At 44.1% G+C, this 22,776-nt stretch overlaps 1 protein-coding gene across 1 annotated transcript in view; it reads right to left on the minus strand.

Annotated features, from left to right (window-relative positions):
- The window catches only part of LOC139698997 (histone-lysine N-methyltransferase SETD1A), a 617,878-nt gene that overhangs the window by 155,868 nt on the left and 439,234 nt on the right, over positions 1 to 22,776 (minus strand). The window contains exons 3-6 of the mRNA XM_071597992.1: positions 11,633 to 11,974; positions 3,601 to 3,870; positions 3,144 to 3,315; positions 823 to 1,462 (exon numbers count right to left, since the gene is read on the minus strand). Of these exons, the coding sequence (XP_071454093.1) occupies positions 823 to 1,462; positions 3,144 to 3,315; positions 3,601 to 3,870; positions 11,633 to 11,974 (1,424 nt within the window). The remainder of the gene's footprint in view (positions 1 to 822; positions 1,463 to 3,143; positions 3,316 to 3,600; positions 3,871 to 11,632; positions 11,975 to 22,776) is intronic.

Consider the following 22,776-nt stretch of genomic DNA (forward strand, 5'->3'; position numbering starts at 1 on the left):
AACATTTTTTCCCTGACGTATGCGTGAAGTGCTGAATTCAGTTGACCGTCCGTTTACGTGTGCGCATGATCGCAGATCCATTTGGCGTTGATCGAGATGACAGTGCAAGCCATTATCACCGAAAATTTGACGGTTCGAAAGATCTGCCCGAAACTCGTCCCAAAGATCTTGAAGGACGACCAACGAAGAGCAGATTCGAATGTCTACATGCGAAGGCCTTCAACAACGACATCGCGACGGATTCCCAACTCCCTTACAGTCCCGACTTGGCACCAGCACACTATTTCCTATTCCCTATAAAAGTTAAATCCTCCCTCAAAGGAAACCACCATGGGAACCTAAGCGCCGTCAAAGAAGCTTGCACGCTTGTACCCTTAAGGACCTTCCGCCTAGTAGGGAGCCTTGGGGTCGTAGAAAAGCCGCTCTGGCAGAAGTATATCGATGCTCAAGGGATGTCCTTTGAAGAATTTGGAGGGAGATTGTAGCAATATCTGAAATACAATTACTTTTACGAAACTTAAACCGATACTTTTCATACAAACCATGCAGTCACAGAGTGGGAAATAATTCTGGTATGGCATGACGAGGTTCTAATTGCTGATACGTTTTTGCTGGGATGGAGATGGGATGCGTCATTAAGATGACAGTCAATATATTTCTCTCGGTACACCTTGTGAGGTAGCCTGCCATTGATATTGAACATCATGTTCCGTGAGCACAATATTGCAAATTGGAGGGATGGATTCTGGTTGGAAGAGGTGGTGTATGCGAACCAACCACCATTGGTTTGGTGGAAGATGATTAAACACAAAGGAGACTCACTGCCGAGCGACCGATCGGACGAGGACGACCTCCTGGACCTGGAGCTCCTGCCGCGCACCACTTTGGTGCTGCCGGGCACCATCTCGGCCACCTCGCTGCTCCCGCACGCCCTCTCCCCGCCCCCTTCCTCCTCCGCCAAGGCGTCCAGCTCCTCCAGGGACACCTCCCACGCCACGCTCCTCCGCTTGCCGTCGTCACTGCCCGGCGGCGAGGTGGACGAGGCGGAGGGCGAGGGCGGGGCCAAGCGGGGGGCCTCCTCCAGCGAGTCGTCCGAGAAGGCCTCCTCGTCCGCCGCGCCGGGCCCGCGACGACGCCGCGCCTCGGGGGCCCCGTCCTCGAAAAGCGCCGTCGTCGAAGTTGGCTGGAGGTGGGCCTCGTCCCGGCGCCGCACCACCCTGTGCCGCTCCCCGGCGCCGGGCAGGGTCCTGGGTGGAAGGGGGGCCGGCGGGACGGGCCGGGAGTCCAGGGGCAGGCTGCCGAAGCGCAGGGGGGGCAGGGGCGGCGGCTTCCCTTCCGCAGTGTGCTGTCGCCGCCGTTGCTTCTGGATGTCGACCGCGGCGGAGATGACACTCTCCGTGGCGTTCGGGTGTGGTTGGAACGGCACGTTCCAGCCGTAAGGCCTTTGGTGCTTGGTCTGCGGCTGTTGGTTGTTTGGGCGGCGGGAGGGGACGAAGAGAGCACTTATGAATGAGTCGAAAGACAAGTCGAGGAATGAGGCACGAAAACGCGAATGGTATCTGGGAAGAGAGGAAGAGGGAATGACGACGCCATTCCGAGCGATGAAACGGGAGATTGAACGAGATAATAATAAATCGAACCCGCCCGTCTAATATATCGAACGGAATGAGTTTTAATTCCAATTTTAATTCTTTAGGTTCAAAGTGCAGGTGACAATCGATAAAAATTAAATGTATTTCCTTTGAGAGTCTCTTTCGGCGGAGATTTGAAATTTGACTTGAATGCAGTCATGCACGCAGCAGGCAGTAAAATAAAACTCCTGAATAATAAAAACTTCGTTGCAATTTTCCACAGTTAAAACTTTATTTCGACCATGGTTTCGATACACTGTATCATCATCAGGTGATGCTACTTGATGACGATACAGTGTATCGAAACCATGGTCGAAATAAAGTTTTAACTGTGGAAAATTGCAACGAAGTTTTTATTATGTCTCGATTCCACAACATCACGCCTGACTCTTCACTTTTCGTAAAACTCCTGAAGTTAATGACTGAAAATTAAACAATTTTCGTGTAACGTAATTACCTGCATTAAACATACGTTTAGTTGCGGTAGAATTATTTAGGAATATGGCAAGTGGGCCTTTAAGGGATAATAATCCACATATATAAATATACGAGTGGAAGCAAATTTTACCGTCATATAGCATTGAGACAGCTCGATTTTCTCAACGTTGAACAATGAATTCTTATGCCTAAGAAACAAAAGAGGATGCTCAAATAAAATAGTCGGTGTAGAAAATACCTGGGAACACTAAGATTGTTCAGCACTTTAGCCAATCTATTACAATGCCATGCATTTGTTTTGCCAGCAGGTTCTGGAGTAGGCTAAAATGACAGTGTTTGTAAGATGATAAGAATTTCTACGGAGGTGATTTTTATATTTCGCTAACTTTGGAGCTGCATCTGTGCCATGGAATTGAATTGCTTTGCAATGGAATTTTCAAGACACAGAAGATAATGAAGTAGTTAATTATTTAGCAGATAATGAAATAGTTGACAGATGTTAAAGTGATGACCTGGGAATGCCTATGCTTCAGCGGTAAGACGACTTCCAAGAGATTGAAGAGGCGCAAAGGACGCCAAGTGTGGAAGATGCAAATTGAAGAAGTCGTTTCCGATGAAGAGATCACAATTTTCTAAAATAAAGGCGCAAGGGGAAAGAATCAAATTCACAGGGGAGAGGCATGAAAGGGTTATTACGCGGAAGGATCACTCTTGACTCTACAGGAGAGTTAGTGGAGTGGACAATGGTCATTACGCATAATAATTGCGTCGAGAATTAAAAAAAAGGAACATTTGATTAGAAAAACCACAAAAGAAAGAACAAGAAAAAGTTACATAGGTTAATTCTATACATACTTAGAAACGCAAATTAATCAGGGGTATAATTAGCAAGTAAAAGGAAATGTGGAAGAGTTGCCATTGAGAGGGAACAGAGAAGAATTAAGAAATGTGGACCATAGAACTTCTGATGAAAGCTCATGGATGAAGCCATTCATTGATTTTCCTCTCCGATGTTTCATTAGTGACTGACTCCGTAGATCACGTGGTGAAAGCACTGGGCATTAAGGCACTCACCAGAGTAGTTTGCGTGGCCGTGGTGACGAGGCATCCGGCGACCATCTCCGGGTCCAAATCGGCCAACCCCGGCCTTGGGGACCCCACCGGAGGCCCCAAACTTCCCCATCCGCCAGCCAGCCGACCTCTGCCGCTGCCCCTATGACGACCCGACCCTCCCCCGGGCGTAACCCTTCGAAGAGTGGAAACAAGGAAGGGGTCAAAATTACATCGGGAATGTTAGCAGGATTGGTTACAATACGACGTACGTGTGTTAATTAAGAAGCAAGAATAACGACACTCGAAAGCTGCCCTCCCTTAATTTTCCAGTCGTCTAGATATGATTTTATTAATTTGAATGGAAAATTTCAATTTGCATTCACGCAATTCCTCGTGGAAGAGTGTATTTTTACTCAATTCGTCGAAGGAAGGAAGTGTGGCCCGGGTGAAAAAGCGCAGGGGTGGAAGGGGCCCTTACCGTGGCAAGAGGGTGGAGATGATCCTCTCAGCCTCTTCGGGCGGGGGCGGGAAGTCCTCGTCCTCCAGAGCGAGCCCCGCTTGTGCCGCCGCTGGGGGCAGCGGGGGCAGCGGAGGCGACCTGGGGGCGGCCGCGGACGGCAGAGGCGGGATCGGCGGAGGCGTGTCCTCGTTGGGCGGGGGCCGCCCGACCTTGTCGCCGGCCCTCCTGCCTCCGGCCTCGCCTCCGGACACCTCGGGGGCCTGCACCTCGTCCCGCGGGGCGGGCGGCCTGCGGCGAACGCGGAGAGATTCAATTGCCGCGGAAAGCATAATATACACATTAGACACAGTCACCGTTTAAAACAATTAATACGCAGTGAGGCGGATAATTCAATGGATTCCCATTCCCCGAGCTCACTGACAAATACTCCCTTTGTCTCCCACTGTTCAGGCTTTGATCGAGCATTTTTTAATGGATCATTGCTTCGAGTATCACTTTAGTGGGTTCGATTATACGAGGGATATTGAATTAGGAGGGATCATAATTAATCATTCCCATCATTTACTAAGCCAAAGCTTATTTCTGAATTTCATAATGTCAGCTTAATTTGGGATGCTCATCAGGTCAGGTACACGTCACACCTATCTTTAAGAGTGGAAATAAACAAGGCACCAATATTTACCGAGGGATTTCTTTAAACATTTCCTCCTTTAAAGTCCTCGAACATATATTTTTTTCCGAGATCAAGGGAAAAAGAATCGCTTTTTAAGTAGATAAGATAATTGTCAGGATGTACCGAGGCAATAAGTACATAGATACTACATAGGTTGTGACAGGTAGAATAGATTCAGAAGTGATTCATAGCAGGTTGACCGATTACTCTGAAGCACTTTATGGCAAAAATATAACGCCAGCCAGTTTAGAAAAACAACGGGAATGTGACGTAGATGAGGATAGCCTACGTCCAGGAATACTGGATAGAGTGATAGAAAAAGGAATCTTATTGCTAGGGAGTTCCAACGTCCGGCAGTTGGTGGCCCCATTGAGGGAGAGTCGGATAGGGACGTGACGAACCGGAGGGTTACCTCCTACTGTATGCCTGGGGGGTTAATTCCTAACGCCACGGCTGCAGTGGGGGCGGCGGTCCAAGGCACGAACTGCTCCATGCTGCGGTTGGTAGCCCATGTCGGCACCAACGATGCTTCCAGGTACGGATCCGAAAGTATTTTGGGTGCCTTTAGGGAGCTAATATCCGAAGTGGTTCGTGTGCGGGAGGCATCTGGTGTGGACTTATTGGTGTCCATATGCAGCATTTTCACGCGGACTGACTGCGGTGCTTAGGTTTGGAGTCGTATTGAGTCTCTAAACGGAAGGATGTGGAAATTCTGTCGGGACATGGGGGCCGAGTTTGTGGACTTGAGACCGGTGCTCGGTTCTTGTCGCTCCCCCTTGAACCGCTCTGGGGTCCACTACACCCCTGAGGCGTCGATTCGGGTGGCTCATAGGATCTTCGAGCACTGTAGATATTTTTTAGGCAAATGAGTAGGTTAGGTAGTGGGATAAATTTAATTTTAAAGATAAATTTCCCTGATAACGATATTATAAAGTGTAGGTCAATAAGTGGGTCTCACAATACTAGGTTGCCTAAAGAAATTTCTCGAAGTACGTACAGTGCTAATGAGACAAAAGAAAGATTCACTTATCAGGATATGGACCGATCGTGTATTAAGACACCCAAAAGACTTATAAATATCATCACCAGAAAGCAGACCGCAACGAACACAAAGAAGGTTCTAGACGAAGAAATAATTTCCGTAGTAGTAGTTAACTGCCGAAGTTTAAAAAATAAGATACCGGAATTTCACCACCTCATTCATAGCACAGAGTCAGATATCATTATAGGAACTGAAAGTTGGTTAACAGATGATATCGCAGACAGCGAAATATTTCCCAAGTCCTTCACAGTTTATAGAAACGACAGACAGAATAGAGCCGGAGGAGGAGTGTTTATCGCGGTTAAAAACTCTACCATCAGTAGAGCTGAGTTATTTCCTGATAACTGTATAGAAAGTGTCTGGTGCTCAGTAAAAATACCCAGTGCGAAAAGAATATATGTGTGGGCGTATTATAGACAACCCAATGCTTGCGTTAACTCAATACTAGATCTAGAAAGGCAGATAAAAAGCTTTACATCCCACAACAATGAGCATATACTAATTATCAGTGGTGATTTTAATGTTCCCATAGTAGATTGGGATTCGTACAGTTTAATATGGAGGTAAAGACAAGGATTTATGCGAGACCCTCCTATTGACGTTCACCTCAAATTCCCTACATCAATTAGTTACTTCACCAACAAGGGGAAAGATTAAATTGAGTAGCTTCAGGCGTGATGTGGTGGAAGTCGAACATAATGAATAACTGATCGTAGCACTTTTCCACTTGATAAAAATATTTTTATCAAGTGGAAAAGAGCTACGATCAGTTATTCAAGGGGAAAGATCTTCGAAGATGTTCTATTCGCTACTAATATACCCGAAAGGGTCTTAAATGTAGGAGTTAGTGATGGAATGAGTGATCACAGGGCTGTAAACGCTAAATTTTCCCTAAGCGTAGAAAAAGTTAACTAATCTAAGAGAAAAATTTATTTATTCAATAAAACTGACTATGATGGCTTAAAATTTGAGCTAAACTGTTCCTTTCTTAGATTTGACGAATTAAGCAAAATCAGGAGTGTCGAGGATACCTGGAATAATTTTACTGCGGTAACACGTTCGGCAATACAGAGATTCATGCCTAGTAAGTATATAAGAGAGAATAAGGAACACCGTTGGTACAACTCTGAAGTACGGAAATCACTAAGACGGCAAAGGGCGTGCCATGCCAGAATAATAAACGCGGTTAAAGATTCCTCCCCTGATAAAATCAACGAAACCATAGAGAATTACAAAGCAGCTAGGCCCACTGCCAAGAAGGCCTTCCGGAATTCAAAAGGAAAAAATTAGGTGAACATTTAAACGATAACCCAAAGATGTTTTGGTCCTACGTCAGGAAAGTACAGGCAAAAATGTCCACCGTAAACTCATTGAACAACGAAAAAGGTGATAAAGTAACAAGTAGTTTAGATAAAGCCAACATATTAAACTCATTCTTCCACAGTGTTTTCAACAAATGCTCCCCGAATACACCAGAGAACCTCCCGAAAGCATTTCTACAACCAATGCATGCAATCGACTTTTCCACCCACGGAATAGAGTTACTCCTTATAAACATCGACCCCAAAAAATCTCCGAGACTTGACGAGATACCGGCTCGCGTGTATAAAGAACTTTCGTCTGAAATTGCTCCTTATCTTAATATAATATTTAAGAAATCATTAGCAGAAGAAAGCGTGCCAAGCGGCTGGAATATACCTAGCTTCTGTAACACCCATATTTAAAAATGGAGACCGGGAGGACCCCAGGAATTGTAGGCCAATATGCCTCACCTCCATCTCCTGTAAGATTTTTGAGCACATCATTGTTAGTTCCATAATTAGGTACCTCGATAGCCAAGATTTATTGATTAATAACCAACACGGGATCCGTAAAGGAAGATCCTGCGAAAATCAACTCGCACTATTTGTTCATGATATAATGCATTCCGTTGAAAGTAATATTCCAGTCGATGCGATATTTCTAGATTTTAAAAAAGCTTTTGATAAAGTCCCTCATTGCAAGTTACTCGCGAAGTTGGAAACTTATGGTATACACGGGAGTATTATATGCTGGATCAGACAATTTTTAAAAAATCGCGTCCAAACAGTCGTCCTGGACGGTGTATCATCCGATACTGTCAAGGTCACATCGGGTGTACCACAGGGAAGTGTCATAGGCCCCCTCTTGTTTCTTATTTACATAAATGACCTCAGTACCGCGGTCAATAGCAGGCTCCGTCTTTTTGCTGACGATGCGGTGATTTATGGGGGCATTCGACGTCGCGAAGACAGAGTCGCGTTAGCTAACGACCAAAATGCAATCCAGGCTTGGTGCGATACATGGCAATTGGAATGAAATTTGAAAAAATGCGTAGCAATACACTTTTGGGCAAGGAGTGATTCCCTCCCATTTAGTTACAAAGTGAAACAAACAGAAATCGCGAGGGTAGATTCCTTTAAATACTTGGGTGTAACAATTGCTCACGATCTGTCCTCGGGAAAGCACATACGAGAAATATGCGGTCGTGCTAATAAAAAATTGGGATTTATAAAAAGAGAGCTGGGTAAATGTGACGAAAAAGTGAAGGAACGATGTTTTCTTGCCCTAGTCAGGCCCCACCTAGAGTATGCTGCCAGTATGTGGGATCCTAAAGAGATGAATTTGATTTCGGAATTAGATCGAGTTCAGTGGAGGGGGCTAGAATTGTCAGAAATTGTTATGACCAACGCAGTAGCGTAACTACTTTGCTAGAAAATTTAGGCTGGGATTCCCTTACACAGCGGCGTTTACAATATAGATTAAACTTATTAAAAACATTTGAAGATGGGTTCTTTTCCGATGACATCAAGAACATAATACGAACCCCGACGTATTACGGGCGGAGGCATCACGAATATAAGATTAGAGAGACAGACTGCAAGACTGACAGGTTTAAATGGTCATTTTTTCCAAGAACAATAAGAGACCAGAATGCTTGTAATCGAAATCCCCCAGGAGTCGGCTAGACATAATAAGTATTAACCTACAAGGTAGCGACTGCGCATGGTTATGCGTTTATATTTATTTATATATTTTTTTGCAGGTTGCCCTTACCTTTCCCCCTCCATTTGAAAAACCCTAACCCCCTCATCCCTTACCCTTTCCTCCTGGTGCTGCACCCCCTGCCACACACCTTTTTTGTGGCTCGCAGGGTATTGATGTAGATGTAGATAAAAAAGCGCTACGGAGGATTAAGGCGAACAAAGCCGTAGGAGTATGCAATACGCCAGCAGACTCACTGAATCGTTTGCGGAAAAATAAATTGAAAGGGTTCTTTGGACCCATACACTCTATTTATGCGGACGTTATATCGACACAAGATTTCCTTGGATCAATTTCGATCCCGACACTGGAAAAGTGTAATACGATCACAGGCCTGTGAGGACTACACAGGTGGGAAGGGTAATGAGGGATCTTGGGAAAGCAACGCGACCCACGTCAGTCAACTCTGGGCATTAAAAAGGTGCGGATGTCCGCTAGACTGGACCCCTGTTCGACGGTAACCTCACAAATGCACGATGCCACTTCCCATGGAGCAATGATATGCGATAAATTTTGGTGTTAAACTCGGGAAATCTGGCTCGGAGACCATGACCATGGTTAAAGATGCTGGTTGCATGGTTGAGGGAGGGACCGAATATGTGCGGAGAAAATGCTGAGGGTGGAATGGGAAGGCCGTAAGCAGGGAGTATAAGTGGGAGGCGAGGTGATTAAGCCCGTCATGTTTGTCAATGTTCAAGCGATAGGAAGTGAAGAGGGCAGAGGGGTCACATTTATAATTGAGTGCTTGGAAAATTCAAGAGGTTTGAGATGAAGATTAATCAAAAGAAAACTGGAAGTAAATAGATTCTCAATAAGTTCGAATAGGAGGGAATGGCGCTGTAGTTCCCTTGCGACGCGGAGGCAATTATTATGGCACCAATAGTAATTGGTAGTGAGGCAGCGTCACCGACCTCCACCCTCCCGCCCTGGCATTGTTAAAAACATTGAACCCTGGAGGCCGAAAAAAAATTGATATAAATTTTACAATTTGATGCATCGGTGAAGCGCATCGATTATTTCAAGCTGTACATTTCCATGTACTCCTAACAAAACACAATCCAGCAACCTACTCTACAGCAGGTCCCTCTTCATCTCTGAGTACTTCCTTCCTCCGTTCATCCCGTCCAACATATCTATCCTGTTCCTGCCCTTTCCTCGTTTGCCTAACATTCTCCCCTCTATTAAAGTCTTCAACATCCAATTATTACCCATCAATATACTTATCATTCATTTTCCCTGCCTCCTTATGATTTCTCCCAACAATCCCTTCTCCTTCCCTTTCACCATACCTAGCACCTCCACGTTTGTTTTCCTTTTGTCTCCATTAACCTTCTCCACACCCATATTTCAAAAGCCTCCAGTCTACGTCTACCTTCCTGCTTCAATGACCATGTTTCCGCGCCGTACATTGCTACACTCCACATAAAATGTTTTACGAGGCTTTTCTTAACACCCTTACTCAACGTCCCCGTCATTAACTCCTTCCTCCTTGTGAAAGCCTCTTTGCCTAGCGCAATTCTTCTCCTTACGTCCCTACTACTTGGACCGTGTTGGTACAAAACATTGCCGAGATACGTAACCTGTTCCATCAGCTCCAATTCATGAACTCCTATTTTAATATTTAACTTAGCTTTGATCTTTGTGGTAAATCGCATAACCTTTGTTTTATTAGTATCGATTCCCATCCCATACCTGTCGCACTGAATTTCCAATTCACTAAGCAATGCTTGCAACCCCTTGGCTGACTGACAAACTAGAGCTTGGTCATCAGCAAACCTAACTGAAATTGGATCTTCTTCTTCTGCGTCTTCTGCGCCGCTGCTTTAAGCCTTACTTTGCAAGGATTTCGTGAGATGGCAACCGCGGAATCCTAGCCTATGCCATTGCTGGTCACGACACAGGGCCGATTGGGCCGAGTTCCGTAGTTCCTCCTGTAAATTTGAAAATGTTAAGCGATTCGAACGAGATGAAGGAAGATATGCAGAGTTGAAGATGGATTTACGTACTGCACATCGCAGTTGTTTGCGATTCACTGTGTTAAGCGGAGTGTAAAAGTAACGGCGGTCGTTATACCGGTAGACTAGTATTTACGATAATAATATTTTTAACTGTCCGAAAGACCTGACATTAGGCATTTACAGAAAAGAGAGAAACCGTATTTCCATCAATTTATTCTCTCCGCCTGGTAAGTTAAGTATTTGCGAGGATATTAAAAATTTTTTGTTTGGTTATTTATTGGCTCGGGTTTGCTATTTGTCTATAATCTGTTATTCATCACCCACGTGTTTTCTATTTTTTCTCCTTAATATCCAACGACAGAGTTGATTCCACCATTAATGAAATTTTTTGAGGCACAAAAAAGATACTGATTAATTAAAAGTAGCAAAGGTTCAGAAGTTTTAATTAATTTTCAAGGCCAATGTTTAAATGTAGTGATAACATTTTTATAGAGATGACATTGGATTAAAGCATTTCTGCAATTTGTTTTCCCTTAAATGACTTCATACAATTTTGACGCTGGGCTCGTTTAAATTTAACACGAGCGAATGCGTTGACGAGTACGATGGAGAGAATGCTATTCATTATAAAATATTTCCACTACGTGATTCCCCGAATAGACGAACAAAAGAAACCAATTAACGGTCTCCGACGTCGGCCCGGTGATCTGACCTTTCCGGCGGTCATACTAGATCGGTCCAAGGAAACCGCTTGGGTCTCCAAACAAAGACCAAACGTGCTGTGTTTATAATGTACCTTGCAGGAAGGACGTGCGTTGTATTACAGCGCACGCTATCGCGCGGCTCGAGAAAAGAGACACCTGGTATTTTCCAGGCCATATGGAACGTCCATATGTCTGTAAATCATTTAATGAAACACAGTAATAAACCCGAAGGTAGGTTTGGTAGGTGATGGTAGAGTTTCCCCAGTTACGGCGTGTGAAATTCACACATCAGGTAATGATGGGGGCCAGTTCCTTTCCCTGTGCCAGTTATGGTTTCCCAGGAAGACCTGGTACCCGAAAAATCACAATGTTTGGGTGGAGCTGCAGGTGCCCAGAGTGCCTTGCCCGGGAATCGAACCCGGGCACCTCCGGTCAGCAGTCAAACGCTCTACCCCCTGGACTACCGCGACCCACATATATATATATATATATATATATATATATATATATATATATATATATATATATATATATATATACGCTCGATATCCCCAAACCCCGGATCCAATTGTGGTGTTCGCTGACGCCCATTTCCGGGGCGCTCGCTCACCTCGGCGCCATCCTCCTTCCGTTCATGCTCATGTAGCCGTCGTCCTCGGACTGGTGGCTCCGGTCCTCCTCCTCCTCCTCGTCCTCCGGAGTGCTCCCGCCTCCGGCCGCCCCTCCTCCAGACGGCAGCCTGTCGGGCACGGGGGGAACGACTGGGCCCTGGGGCCCGACGCCCCCCGGCGGCGCGGCGGACGGTGGCGGGGGGTGAACCTTGGCGGCCTGCGCGATTCCGGGGGCGACAACACCTGGCCCCGCCCCCTCAATGTTCCCGTTCTCTAAGTCGTCGAATTCAGAGAGCACGCGGTCCAGCAGCTCCAGGGACCGTTGCACCTCGTCTCCGCCCCTGGAGGAGAAACAAGCGAATGCGTCAGCGAGGAGCCCTAAACCACGGTGGCCAACCCGAGGGTCGGCGGGCGATTGGGGTAGACTTCCTGCCCCCAACAACGTTTCCCAGGGAGATGGAGTTACCCGGTGAATCACAAAGCGCTTGGGTGAAACTTAGAGAGAGCTCAAATTCCCCGGGAATCGAACTAGGGCCCTCGGGTGGAAGCTAGGGTGGCAACTCTCGGAAACAAACGGCTTTCCCGGCTCCATATTCTTCTCCCTCCTCAATCAACAAATGCGCTGTCATTCCACCTTCTACTCGACACATCTGTTGCGCTGCAAATACTTTTAATTCACGATTTTTGACCGATTTTCATTGATCAATATCCGCAGATGCTCTCAACGGTTCGAATAGCAGATGTTATGGTTACTTCATTGTGATATGCACTTCAGATTGTAACACAATCTGCCCCCGAGATACGCTTTATATCAACATTAGTAATAGGTAACTCGCGTCATTATGCATAAATGGACTCAAATAAAAATTAATAGGATGGCCACAGAAATGAAATCATTTAAGTGGCATTTAAAGGCATCTTGCACTATTAATTATAACTACGAACAATATATATTATATATTGATTAATACTATATCACACAATATGCCTTGATATTCATGCCAGTGGAATGCCTCACACACTTTGTACATACATTATGAGATTAATATACCGCAATTGCATCGCCTCCATTCAATTCAGTTACCCTAATGAAAGCGTTATAAAGGTACCCTAATGATTTCCTTCTGGAAATTTTCGAAAATGGTAGCCAATAATTTCACGTAATATTTGGAAATTTAAGAATCAATATTACCAACGAAGCGCTTAATAATATATTTGCACATTGAATAATACATTAATATTTTTTCTCCGGTAGAAGTGGACGTACAAGGTCTGTCCCAAAAGAGTAGTACGACTTATTTCTTTCCCGGACAGATGGACGGACGGAAGGGTGTAGGTTTTTCTGGCTGGTTTCGAGGGAGGGGAGTCTCAGGAAAGGATGGAGGACGGTGGCAGTTGGCTCCCAGGCTTTACGGAGTGCGGATCGTTCATTTGCGAAACCTCTATAACGTGAACTCGGTACGCTCAGTCATGAATCAGCTATTGGAACAGCGCTACTCCATTAAAATCTTGCGGGAATTGGGCAAAACCACAAAAGAGACTAATGGCATGCTCAAAGCAGCTTATGGTGATAATGCCAATTGGTGGATCCGGTGTGTTTTTAAGTGGTACAAGTTGTTTCGAGAGGGGAGAGCAGACGCTAAAGACGCCGAATGTTCAGGACGCCCTTCAACCTAAAACAATACGAAAATCTTGCAAGGGTGAAGGCTTTGTTGGACAGGGATCACAGATTATGTGTTCGCATGGTTTATGATGAACGATGTGCAAAATTGGTGCTTCTCAACTCCGTCCTTGCCCTACCAGACTTCTTGCCCTTCCTTCGCCTCAAATTCGCGGTTAAAGGATTTCACCACGGCTCCATGAAAGCGTTAGAATAGGTGGTGTCGAGGGAGCTTAGCAGCATTCCGGCCGCCGCCTTCCAGAAGGCGTACGAGGCGTGGAAAAACCACTCACTGGCAGCGGTGTGTGGGCGCACAAGGGTGCTGCTGCAAAGAGTGAACGTATCAATTCTGGCAATACCTCCTTTCCAATGCACCCAGTCCTACTACTTTTGGGACAAAGCACGTATGTTTGTCGGAACAGGAGATTAACGATGGATGAAACTCGATGCATATTCATGGATTTCGTCCAAATGAAATAAACTTAAGCATTGTACTTTAAGTGTACTTTCTGCACAATTTTGCTATTTGTTTTTGTTTGTGGTCTTCACGCATGAGTGCACTACTTCTTCCTCAGCCTACCCTCGCAGCACATCATAATAGATTCCGAAGCAATGCTCTCTTCAAGTAATATTGGATAAGAACATTTTCAAGCGTTAATTTTGTGCAAATTTCGAGATTCTGCACATTAGTACATTTAATTAGACTTCCGTCAAGATTAACGTCTAAGTGCGACAATTATTTTTAACTCGAAACCTCCAGCTGCGACTGGGTATCCCTCTGAACCATTAAATCAGTGCAAACATCACAAGGTTCATTGAGACCAGACATTTACACGAGTGACTCGTTCATATGCAAACAATTACCTTTTTTGTCCTCCATCGTTAAGTACAGCTCATGTGTGTGTGTGTGTGTGTGCTGCACATATTGTGTTATAGCTAGTAATTGAACTAGGCAACAAATGTATTGTGTCGCGGTATGTTAGTCTTAAGATATTGTATGCATTGATTTTATTTCTTTTTATGCATAATTTGATAAATTTATCTCTGAGTTTAATATTGTAAATGTGTGACGAGGGGTTTAGGTGGTAGATTCCATAGTCTCAACCTAGCCCAAAAATAAAGACGAATACCCATATATCTTATTCGAATGGAATACAAAGTTATTAATTTCACAGGAAAAAATAACTGAATTGCAAAATTAATCAGCCTTAACTTTTCCACAGGAATATAAACGTTTTTGATTGTCTTGAGGTTTCAATTTCGACTGTGCATCGAATGTGTTCTAGTTGAACTCATACCGCGCGAGATACATCTTCTTCGAAACAACGGCAGTCATTCTTCTTCATAATTTCTTAATCACACACCTCTCATTCATTTTCCCCGAAACCAATGATTCAATCACGATTGCTCATTCGCGCAGGAAGTCGGTTCCAGGCCCGGGAGACAGACGCTAAGCGTGCGTGCCTCCTGCTCTCCAGGGAATCACGCACGCACGCACGCACGACCGCCGCCTGGTGTCGTCACGCCGACGTTGCCTCCAAGAACGAAGGGGAAGATCACTTCTGCACGCAACTGCCACCTACCGCCGTTAGATAACACTTACAGGCCGAGTCGAAGGTGGACGTCCTTCCGAGTTTTTCCGCCGGTCGGTTGAGAAGTGATGGACGCTGCCGCCGCGAAACTTTCAAACTTTCCCAAAGCCGCCTCTCAGCCTGCGCGCCGAGGCCCGTGATGGAAGTTTTGGAGGAAGAATATTCCTCCCGAAACCACTTGCACTCTACGGGGAACCAACATTGCAGACGTAGAATCGGTAAAACTACTTGGGAGTAAGGATGACTAAAGATGTGTCCAGGGGTGAACACATTCGAGAAATTCGGGGAAGAGCTCATAAAAAGGTTGGAATTAATTGAAAGAACACTTGGGAATTGTAATGAAAGGGTCAAGGAGCTTTGTTATTTCACGGAAGTTAGGCCCAAACTTGAGGATACTAATGCAAGTGCCTTGGATCTTCATTAAGGAGGCTTAGTTTTGGAACTAGATCGAGTGCAAAGAAGGGCAGCTAGGATTGTGAGAAGTTGCTTTGAACAATGTAGCTGTGCCTCGGCACTAATGGAAGCATGGGTGGATGGGAGGCACTAGTTGACCCTTGGCTTGAATACAGGTTAAATTTAAAATGTATTTTTTTCCTCGTGCCACTCGACATAACAGCAATCGCGTAGCATATAATTAGAATTGATAGAGCACATATTTTGTCGATATCCTGCATGTATTTTTTTCATTTAATAGGCCCACCTTTTTAACAGTATTCTCGCAAGATTTCAAAGTACTTATCCTGTTATCAAAAATTGTTGCACATATTTTTCCTTCATATTTATTTCGTGTGATTGAAGTTATTTCGAATGCATGTTTAAAGTAATATTTGTGTTGAGGTAATATGATTGAGACAGTTTTACGGTGAATTAATGCATTTTTTTGGATTGAGATATGCACGTTATTTTACGGATCTTTACTATCTATTTTTCCCTTTCCCCTTCCTCTCCAATATCCTCCTTCATTAACCACCCATCTACATCATCTACGTCTACACAAAACCTCGCGAGCCGTCGCAAGGACGTGTGGCAGGGGTCACCAGCCATTCTACATGCATTCCCTCTTCTTTCCCATCCCGCCTGGTGCCTGCAACGCACATTTTCGGTGGATCGCGGGGTATTTATGTCGATGTCGACAGGCACCACGAAGTCGCCAAGAAGTCCAACAAGGGAGGTCTCCTTTCGGGTAGACAACAAATTACAATTAATGCCCGTTGTCCGCTTAGCACATGGTACACTCCCTTCCCCTAATTACCTCCACGCTGCCCGTTTGTCTTCATTACCACACCCTGTCCTTTTGTTTTATGCATGCTCTTTGTTTCCCACGAGTTGGTCGACCCGGCGGGGCGTACGCCTCTCGCACTCGCCTTTCACAACAGCGTCCAGCACGGGCGCCCCCGATCCGCATCAACTCATGGCTGATCCTCCATTGCAACCACGGACACAACAAACCACGCTGCCCTTTAATTACTACCCACTGCATTCATTCGACATTTGCACTCGACCCGATGCAATCATACTACAGCAATGGAGGACCACGGAGGACTACGCTTTTATGCACTTAAATATTTGCTGCCTCCCTTCAACCATTGATTCATTCAATTTATTCCACACACTACCAACAACCTTCCTGCCCACATCTGCACATCGTTTGATATAATTCTACATCTAAATGTACGTAATAGCCCGCAAGCCCCCACGAGGGCGCGTGGATGGGGGCGACCGTAAAATAGGATAAATCCGCATGCAAAACCCACAAATGCATGCCAATCTATGCCCACAGAGGCGAACGCGATATTCATGCGAACACCTTTGTAACTTACAACCTTTATAAACACCTTTATAAAATACATATGCAATCAACTAACATACACATGTACTCTTGCGAATAAACCTTATGCCTCCGCAGCGTTTAATCTTTTCCTGATTAGTAAATGGAATGCCTTTAATATTTCTATATTTCCTTTGGTTTCTTACTATTATGATTCCTGATTGTCCGGGGAAAGAATGAGTATTAGTATCTATCTATTTGTACTGGAGTCTATCTGCCTTGTCTTATCTTTGATACTGTCTGACCTAGGCAAATAGTGTGGAGCCATAATAATTCTTAACGAATTTGGCGGAATTTCTATGGACCTCATCTAATTATTGGTGAAAATATTTTCCCAAGGATCACAAATACTTGTGGTATATTCCAAATGAGGCCTAGCTAGGGCGAAACAACACCTCTCTTTAACTTTTTCATTACATTTCCCCATTTCCCGTTTAATGAAGCCGAGTTTCTATGAAGCGGATCCGCATATACTCCGGATGTATGCTCCCCATGAAAGGCGTTGTGTTAGAACTATCCTAATTAAAAATCCATATAGAACTTTAATATAAATTTCATATAGTTTGACTTACCACACTGTGAGGCATTCATTTGCCAGATTCTAAACGTCTCAGTAAATGCATCGGCAGAAGTTTAATTTAAAAAAATCCAATAATGTATCGTGTTTTTTTACGTTTGATACGCATCCGCGCGGAAGACAGGTAGCGAAGATACATGTTCGACGTAAGTGAACAAAATAAGCAAACGGGTATTAGAATTTTCCACACGAAATAAAACAGCCGCGGGTAAGGGCAATGAGAACACGAGGAAACACCGCCTACATCAATATTGCGAGAAGTCATAAGATTGCAGTGCAGACATTTTGAAGTGTTAAACCATTCGCCTTGACCACCCGTGTGCCGTTCGTCCAGAAAACTGGACATTTTTCTGTTTGCTTCTACTGAAGCTTAAAACAGTGTTATTTTATTTTTGGACCATTTTTTGGTCATTTTTATATTGTATATTTTAAATATACATTTATGTTGCATATTTTGGTGCCTCAATGGAGTGCTGAGGCCTCCTGTGCTTGTCCCAGGTAGATAACTTGTCGATGGCGATGTTTCTAATTATAAAATGTGGGTTGTTTTTAATTTTGTCATAGTAGCTTTTAGCTAGGTCGCCTGTTTCCTCTCTAAGCGTTCTTACGTTCAATTCCTTATGAATGTCGCCATTGTAACGGTACAACCCTCGTAATCCCCATATTGATTTTAGTGTTCTTTTCTCAATGCTTTCCAATCTTTCCCAAGAAGTTTTCTTCAATAAACCTATCCATGCTGGAGCCGCGAAAGTTATTATTGGCCTGATTGCCCCTTTGAAGATTAAAAGCTTCATATCTCGGGGGACTTCCTTTGATTTTAACAAGGGGGAGAGTCTTGCCCTTGTCCCTGCAACCTTTCCTATTACATGTAATACATGCTTGCCCATACGTAGGTTTCCGTCAAATTTCACCCCGAGATATTTAACACTGTCCGTGTACACTAAATCGTGTCCGTTTATTTGTACCATCCCGGGCTGGTCAGAAGAGAACGGCTTTGGAAAGTGTATGGCCTGTGACTTCCTTTCATTTACGTCAAGTCGCCAATTTTTATACCATTTAAGAATGGAGTCTAGAATTTCCTCCATGTATTTGACGGCTTGGTTTGGGTACATACTCTTTGTCACGATGCCCAAATCATCTGCATATAATCCTGCAATTGCATTCCAGTTTTGGCGAGGAATTGGTAGGTCAGATGTAAAGAGGTTGAAGAGCGAAGGGCCTAGTACCGATCCCTGCGGTACGCCCGTCCCTATCTTTTTGGAGTCCGAGGTCGCATCCCTCCACCTCACTATAAAACTCCTATCCGTCAGATAAGACTGCGTCCAGTTAATTAGCCACCTAGGTAGGTTTAAATTATGCATTCGCCTTGACCGAGTCTTGAACCCGGCTATTTATATACCTTCAAAGGAAGTGGATCAATTTTGAATTATTCATAAAATCTTAGCACAGGGACAGTACCAAAAATTAGTGAAATGATTTTTTCACCAATCCAGATGGCTGGAGTGCGGTGATCTGTGGTGGGAAAGGTAAGGGGTCTTGGGAAAGGTAAGAGGTCTTGGGAAAGCAACGCGACCCACGTCAGTTGAATGTGGGCATTTATAGCATGTGGATTGCAGCTAGACTGAACCACCGTTCGATGGTTACCTCACGAATTCACGATGCCACTTTCCATGGAGCAATGAGAAGCGATTTAATTGTGCATGACGCTTCGAAAATTAGGTTTGGAAGGCATTGCCATGGTTAAGGATGCTTATAGAGTTGGAGAAATGCCCCAAGTGATGGTTTTCTGCTTCCGCACAGGATGTTCTGGGAGGGTAGAGAGGAGGAGGTTGACGACGGGGAATGTCCATCAACAACAGAGTGTGGTGAAAATTAGCAAAATGTGAGACAAATGCTCAATTCTAATTGACCCCCAAGTGTCAGGATGTGATAGCAGAAGAGTGCAATATTCAGAAAAACACAGTCCATTGCATTCTTACAGAAGATGTAGTCATGAGAAAGGTGCGCCGAGATGGTCCCCAAGGTGCTGTCGGAAGACTGCTTGCGTGACAATCTTGCCTTGGACCTCTTGAGACATTGTCAAAGAGACCCGAATTATTAAGATAAGGTGGTTACCGGTGGCGAGACATGGGTATTTGAGTACGACCCAAGTACAACCCCCTTTGAGTACCATTTTGGACCACTGGATTATGCCAAAGAGGCCATGACGAAGTGCCTGAACGAGGGTCCTGTTGATGCCTTCCAGGAAGCATAAAGCCCCTGCTGGCGGAGGCACTTGAATTGGTGTGTTGGTACACAAGTGTGCTCTTGTGAAGAATTCTAGCAATTTGCACTTTGATCGGCCAAACAATTTTGCCCTCAGTTTTATTCTAATTATTTTTGCAAAAGACCTTTACTTTAAGTCAATTATATTATCCTTTTCTTTTTGTTATAACTGCTTATCGTGTGAGGGAAAAACGAGTACTTGAATCTGTACGCCTGTATCAGTGTCTATTTCTATCTCTTATTTTATCCCGGTGGCCGAATATATATGAGTATTATTTCGCGCCATAATAATTCCCCCGTTTCGCAATCAACCTCAATGTTCTCGTCTTTTCGTCTGCCCTTCTGCGACGCTTACCAGCTTCTCGTAACTGTATGCCCCCGTTTCCAACGGATTTTTTCCGCACCTTATACCTTGATCAAAGATTTCCCGGAATTTATTCAGAAAATTAAAAATACAAGTTTATTCATCTAAATCTATATTGTCCCCTTCAAAGTAATCCCCATCGACTGCAACACACTTATGCCAGCGCTTGATCCAATCCTCGAAACATTTTTTATATTCGGTTTTCGGTATGTCCATCAGTGCTTCCTGCGATTTTTCCATTACTTCCTCTCGGCTGCTAAAACGCGTTCCCCGTAATGGTTTTTTAACTCGATTGAACAGAAAGAAGTCACAGGGAGCCAAATCAGGTGAATTCTGTGGCTGTTGGATGGTATTTGTTGCATTTTTCGTCAAAAAATTACGAATAATGATAGCACTGTGCGACGGTGCGTTATCATGGTGCAAAATGCACGAGTTTTCTGCCCACATTTCTGGTCTCTTTCGGCGAATTGCTTCACGCAAACGTATCATAACGCCCAAATAATACTCTTTGTTTACTGTCTGGCCTTCTGGCAAAAATTCATGATGCACTACACCGTTGTAATCCATGAAAACCGTCAGCATTGCCTTCTTTTTTGACTGAAAACGACGTGGTTTTTTTGGTCTCGGCTCATTTGGTGAACGCCATTCACTTGCCTGATGTCTGGATTGCGTGTCGTACTCATAAACCCACGTCTCGTCTCCAGTAATGATCCTTTTGATGTATGTGGGATCGGATTCAGCCTCGCAAATCATGTCTTTTGCGACGTCAACACGGTCTCTTTTTTGCATGAAATTGAGGTCTTTCGGCACCAACTTTGCTGCTACACGACGGAAACCCAAATCATTAACCACAATGTCTTGGGCGGATCCATAGGCAATGTTCAAGTCCTCCGCTATTTCTCTGATGGTTAATTTGCGGTTATTGACCAACATTTCTGTTACTTTATCAATTTTTTCACCGACTTTCGATGTCGATGGTCTGCCACTGCGTTCATCATCTTCGATTGACTCACGACCACTTCTGAACCGCTCGTGCCACTGGTAAACGACCGTTTTTTTTAGAGAATCGTTGCCGAAACACTTTTCCAACATTTCCAACGTCCGTGCGCCACTAAATCCGTTTTTTACGCAAAATTTAATACAAGTTCGTTGTTGCAAATTTAAATCCATTTCTGAAATTGTAAAAAATCGCCAACACACACAGAGATAGATGTACTCTTGGCTACGTAACTTTTGCAAATGTCAAGTTATGACACTAAGATTTAAAGGGAATATCAACAACAGATGTACCAATTTAACAAAAAAAAACAGAACTCAAATCGGAACGATGGGAGCGCCACACGGTGGTTATTCCGGGAACTTTTTGATCAAGGTAGTAGGTGAATCATTTCAAAAGTTCTCGGAATGGAATAGAAATAAACGAATTACCTCGGTGAAACTTTTTTATTTTTCCATGTAGTCTCCCTGTATACTATTGCCCTTTTGGTCCAGCGTAGTTCCAATCCCACCTCGAAAATTAGATTCCGTCAGGCCATCTAGCGGATAATTTTCTGTCGCATCCAATTCACTGTTAACATGTGATATGCCCGTTTCTCGCACTTTCAGTCGGCGATCCTCCAAGGACCATTTTATTCAATTTTACAATGATTATTGGCGTAGTGGAACACCACTGCGCAGATTATCCTCTAAGGTGTCCCGACCAAACTTAAAACTCGTTTGTCCACTTCTCAATAGTTTAAATACGAAGAAGCAGCGTCCCCCCAGAGCGTTCTGAAACTTCCTTTGCCTTCATACCTGTCTTTACGAAGTATTTAATCACTGCTCGAATCTCCATTTTTTCCATCTTCACAAATCACAACACGGGAACAACAACAGAGAGGCGTCCGCACCACCATAGATCTCTTCCCACAGCACTAACACGTCATACGTATTTCCTCAATAAGTCTTCACGTGTTTATCTATTACTACGCGGGAGACTCGTTGCACAAGCGCTGACATTTCGTAGTGATTCCGAGAGCTCCCCTTTCTAACTACCCTCGTAATTTCTTTATTGGCGTTTTCTGCCATGTATCCCAGATGCCAGCCGCGTATTCTAGACGTGGTCAAACTACATAAAAGAAACATCCCTCATTCACATTTCTATTCAAACCGTCCGATGAAACCTAGCTTCTTTAAAGATTACCTGTCTAACTTCGGCTATTCTTCTTATGAGTGTACCCCATGAAATGTGTTATGTCAGAAAACAACCAATTAATTTCCATATTGAAAGATTTCTTTACTTTCCCTTAGACCTATATCAAATACTTCCACGAAGTTAAGTCTTACACAGCTGAGGTAAGCTAGGTAATTGACCTGTTTAACGCGACCCCATTTGATTTATAATTTACACGTTGTCAACCCTTCTTTCATCCAAAATTTCAATGCTCTACGTGTTTTACATATTTATCTGAAACACTTATATCCTTAGGCCACTCCAATTTCTGGACTATATCGCCAAAGAGCAGTATTCTATCTGCCGTTGTACCAGTATTTCACGGTTAATTACTGTGGAGTCTAATATTAAATAATCTAATATTAACAGTGAACTGGGAAGCTTAGTTCATTTATGCATAACAAGGAGGTTGTGGGTCCTATAACACTTCCCTGCAGTACTCCTGAAGTTTCGCTTCTTCCTCAAATGAACTCAACCCGTCGACTAATACTATTTCGTTTATGCTAATATGAAAGTTCCTAATTTGGTCATCCGCATTCTCGTTAACACCATAGCATATTTACTCGCGCATCGATTTCTGGTGCTGGATATAAGGCTTTCTAGAATTCTTAAAATGCGGTACCACTATTTTCCCCAATCCAAGGG

This window comes from Hetaerina americana, unplaced genomic scaffold (assembly GCF_022747635.1).
Source record: "Hetaerina americana unplaced genomic scaffold, ioHetAmer1.1.p SCAF_9, whole genome shotgun sequence".
In the NCBI taxonomy this organism is placed as follows: Eukaryota; Metazoa; Arthropoda; class Insecta; order Odonata; family Calopterygidae; genus Hetaerina; species Hetaerina americana.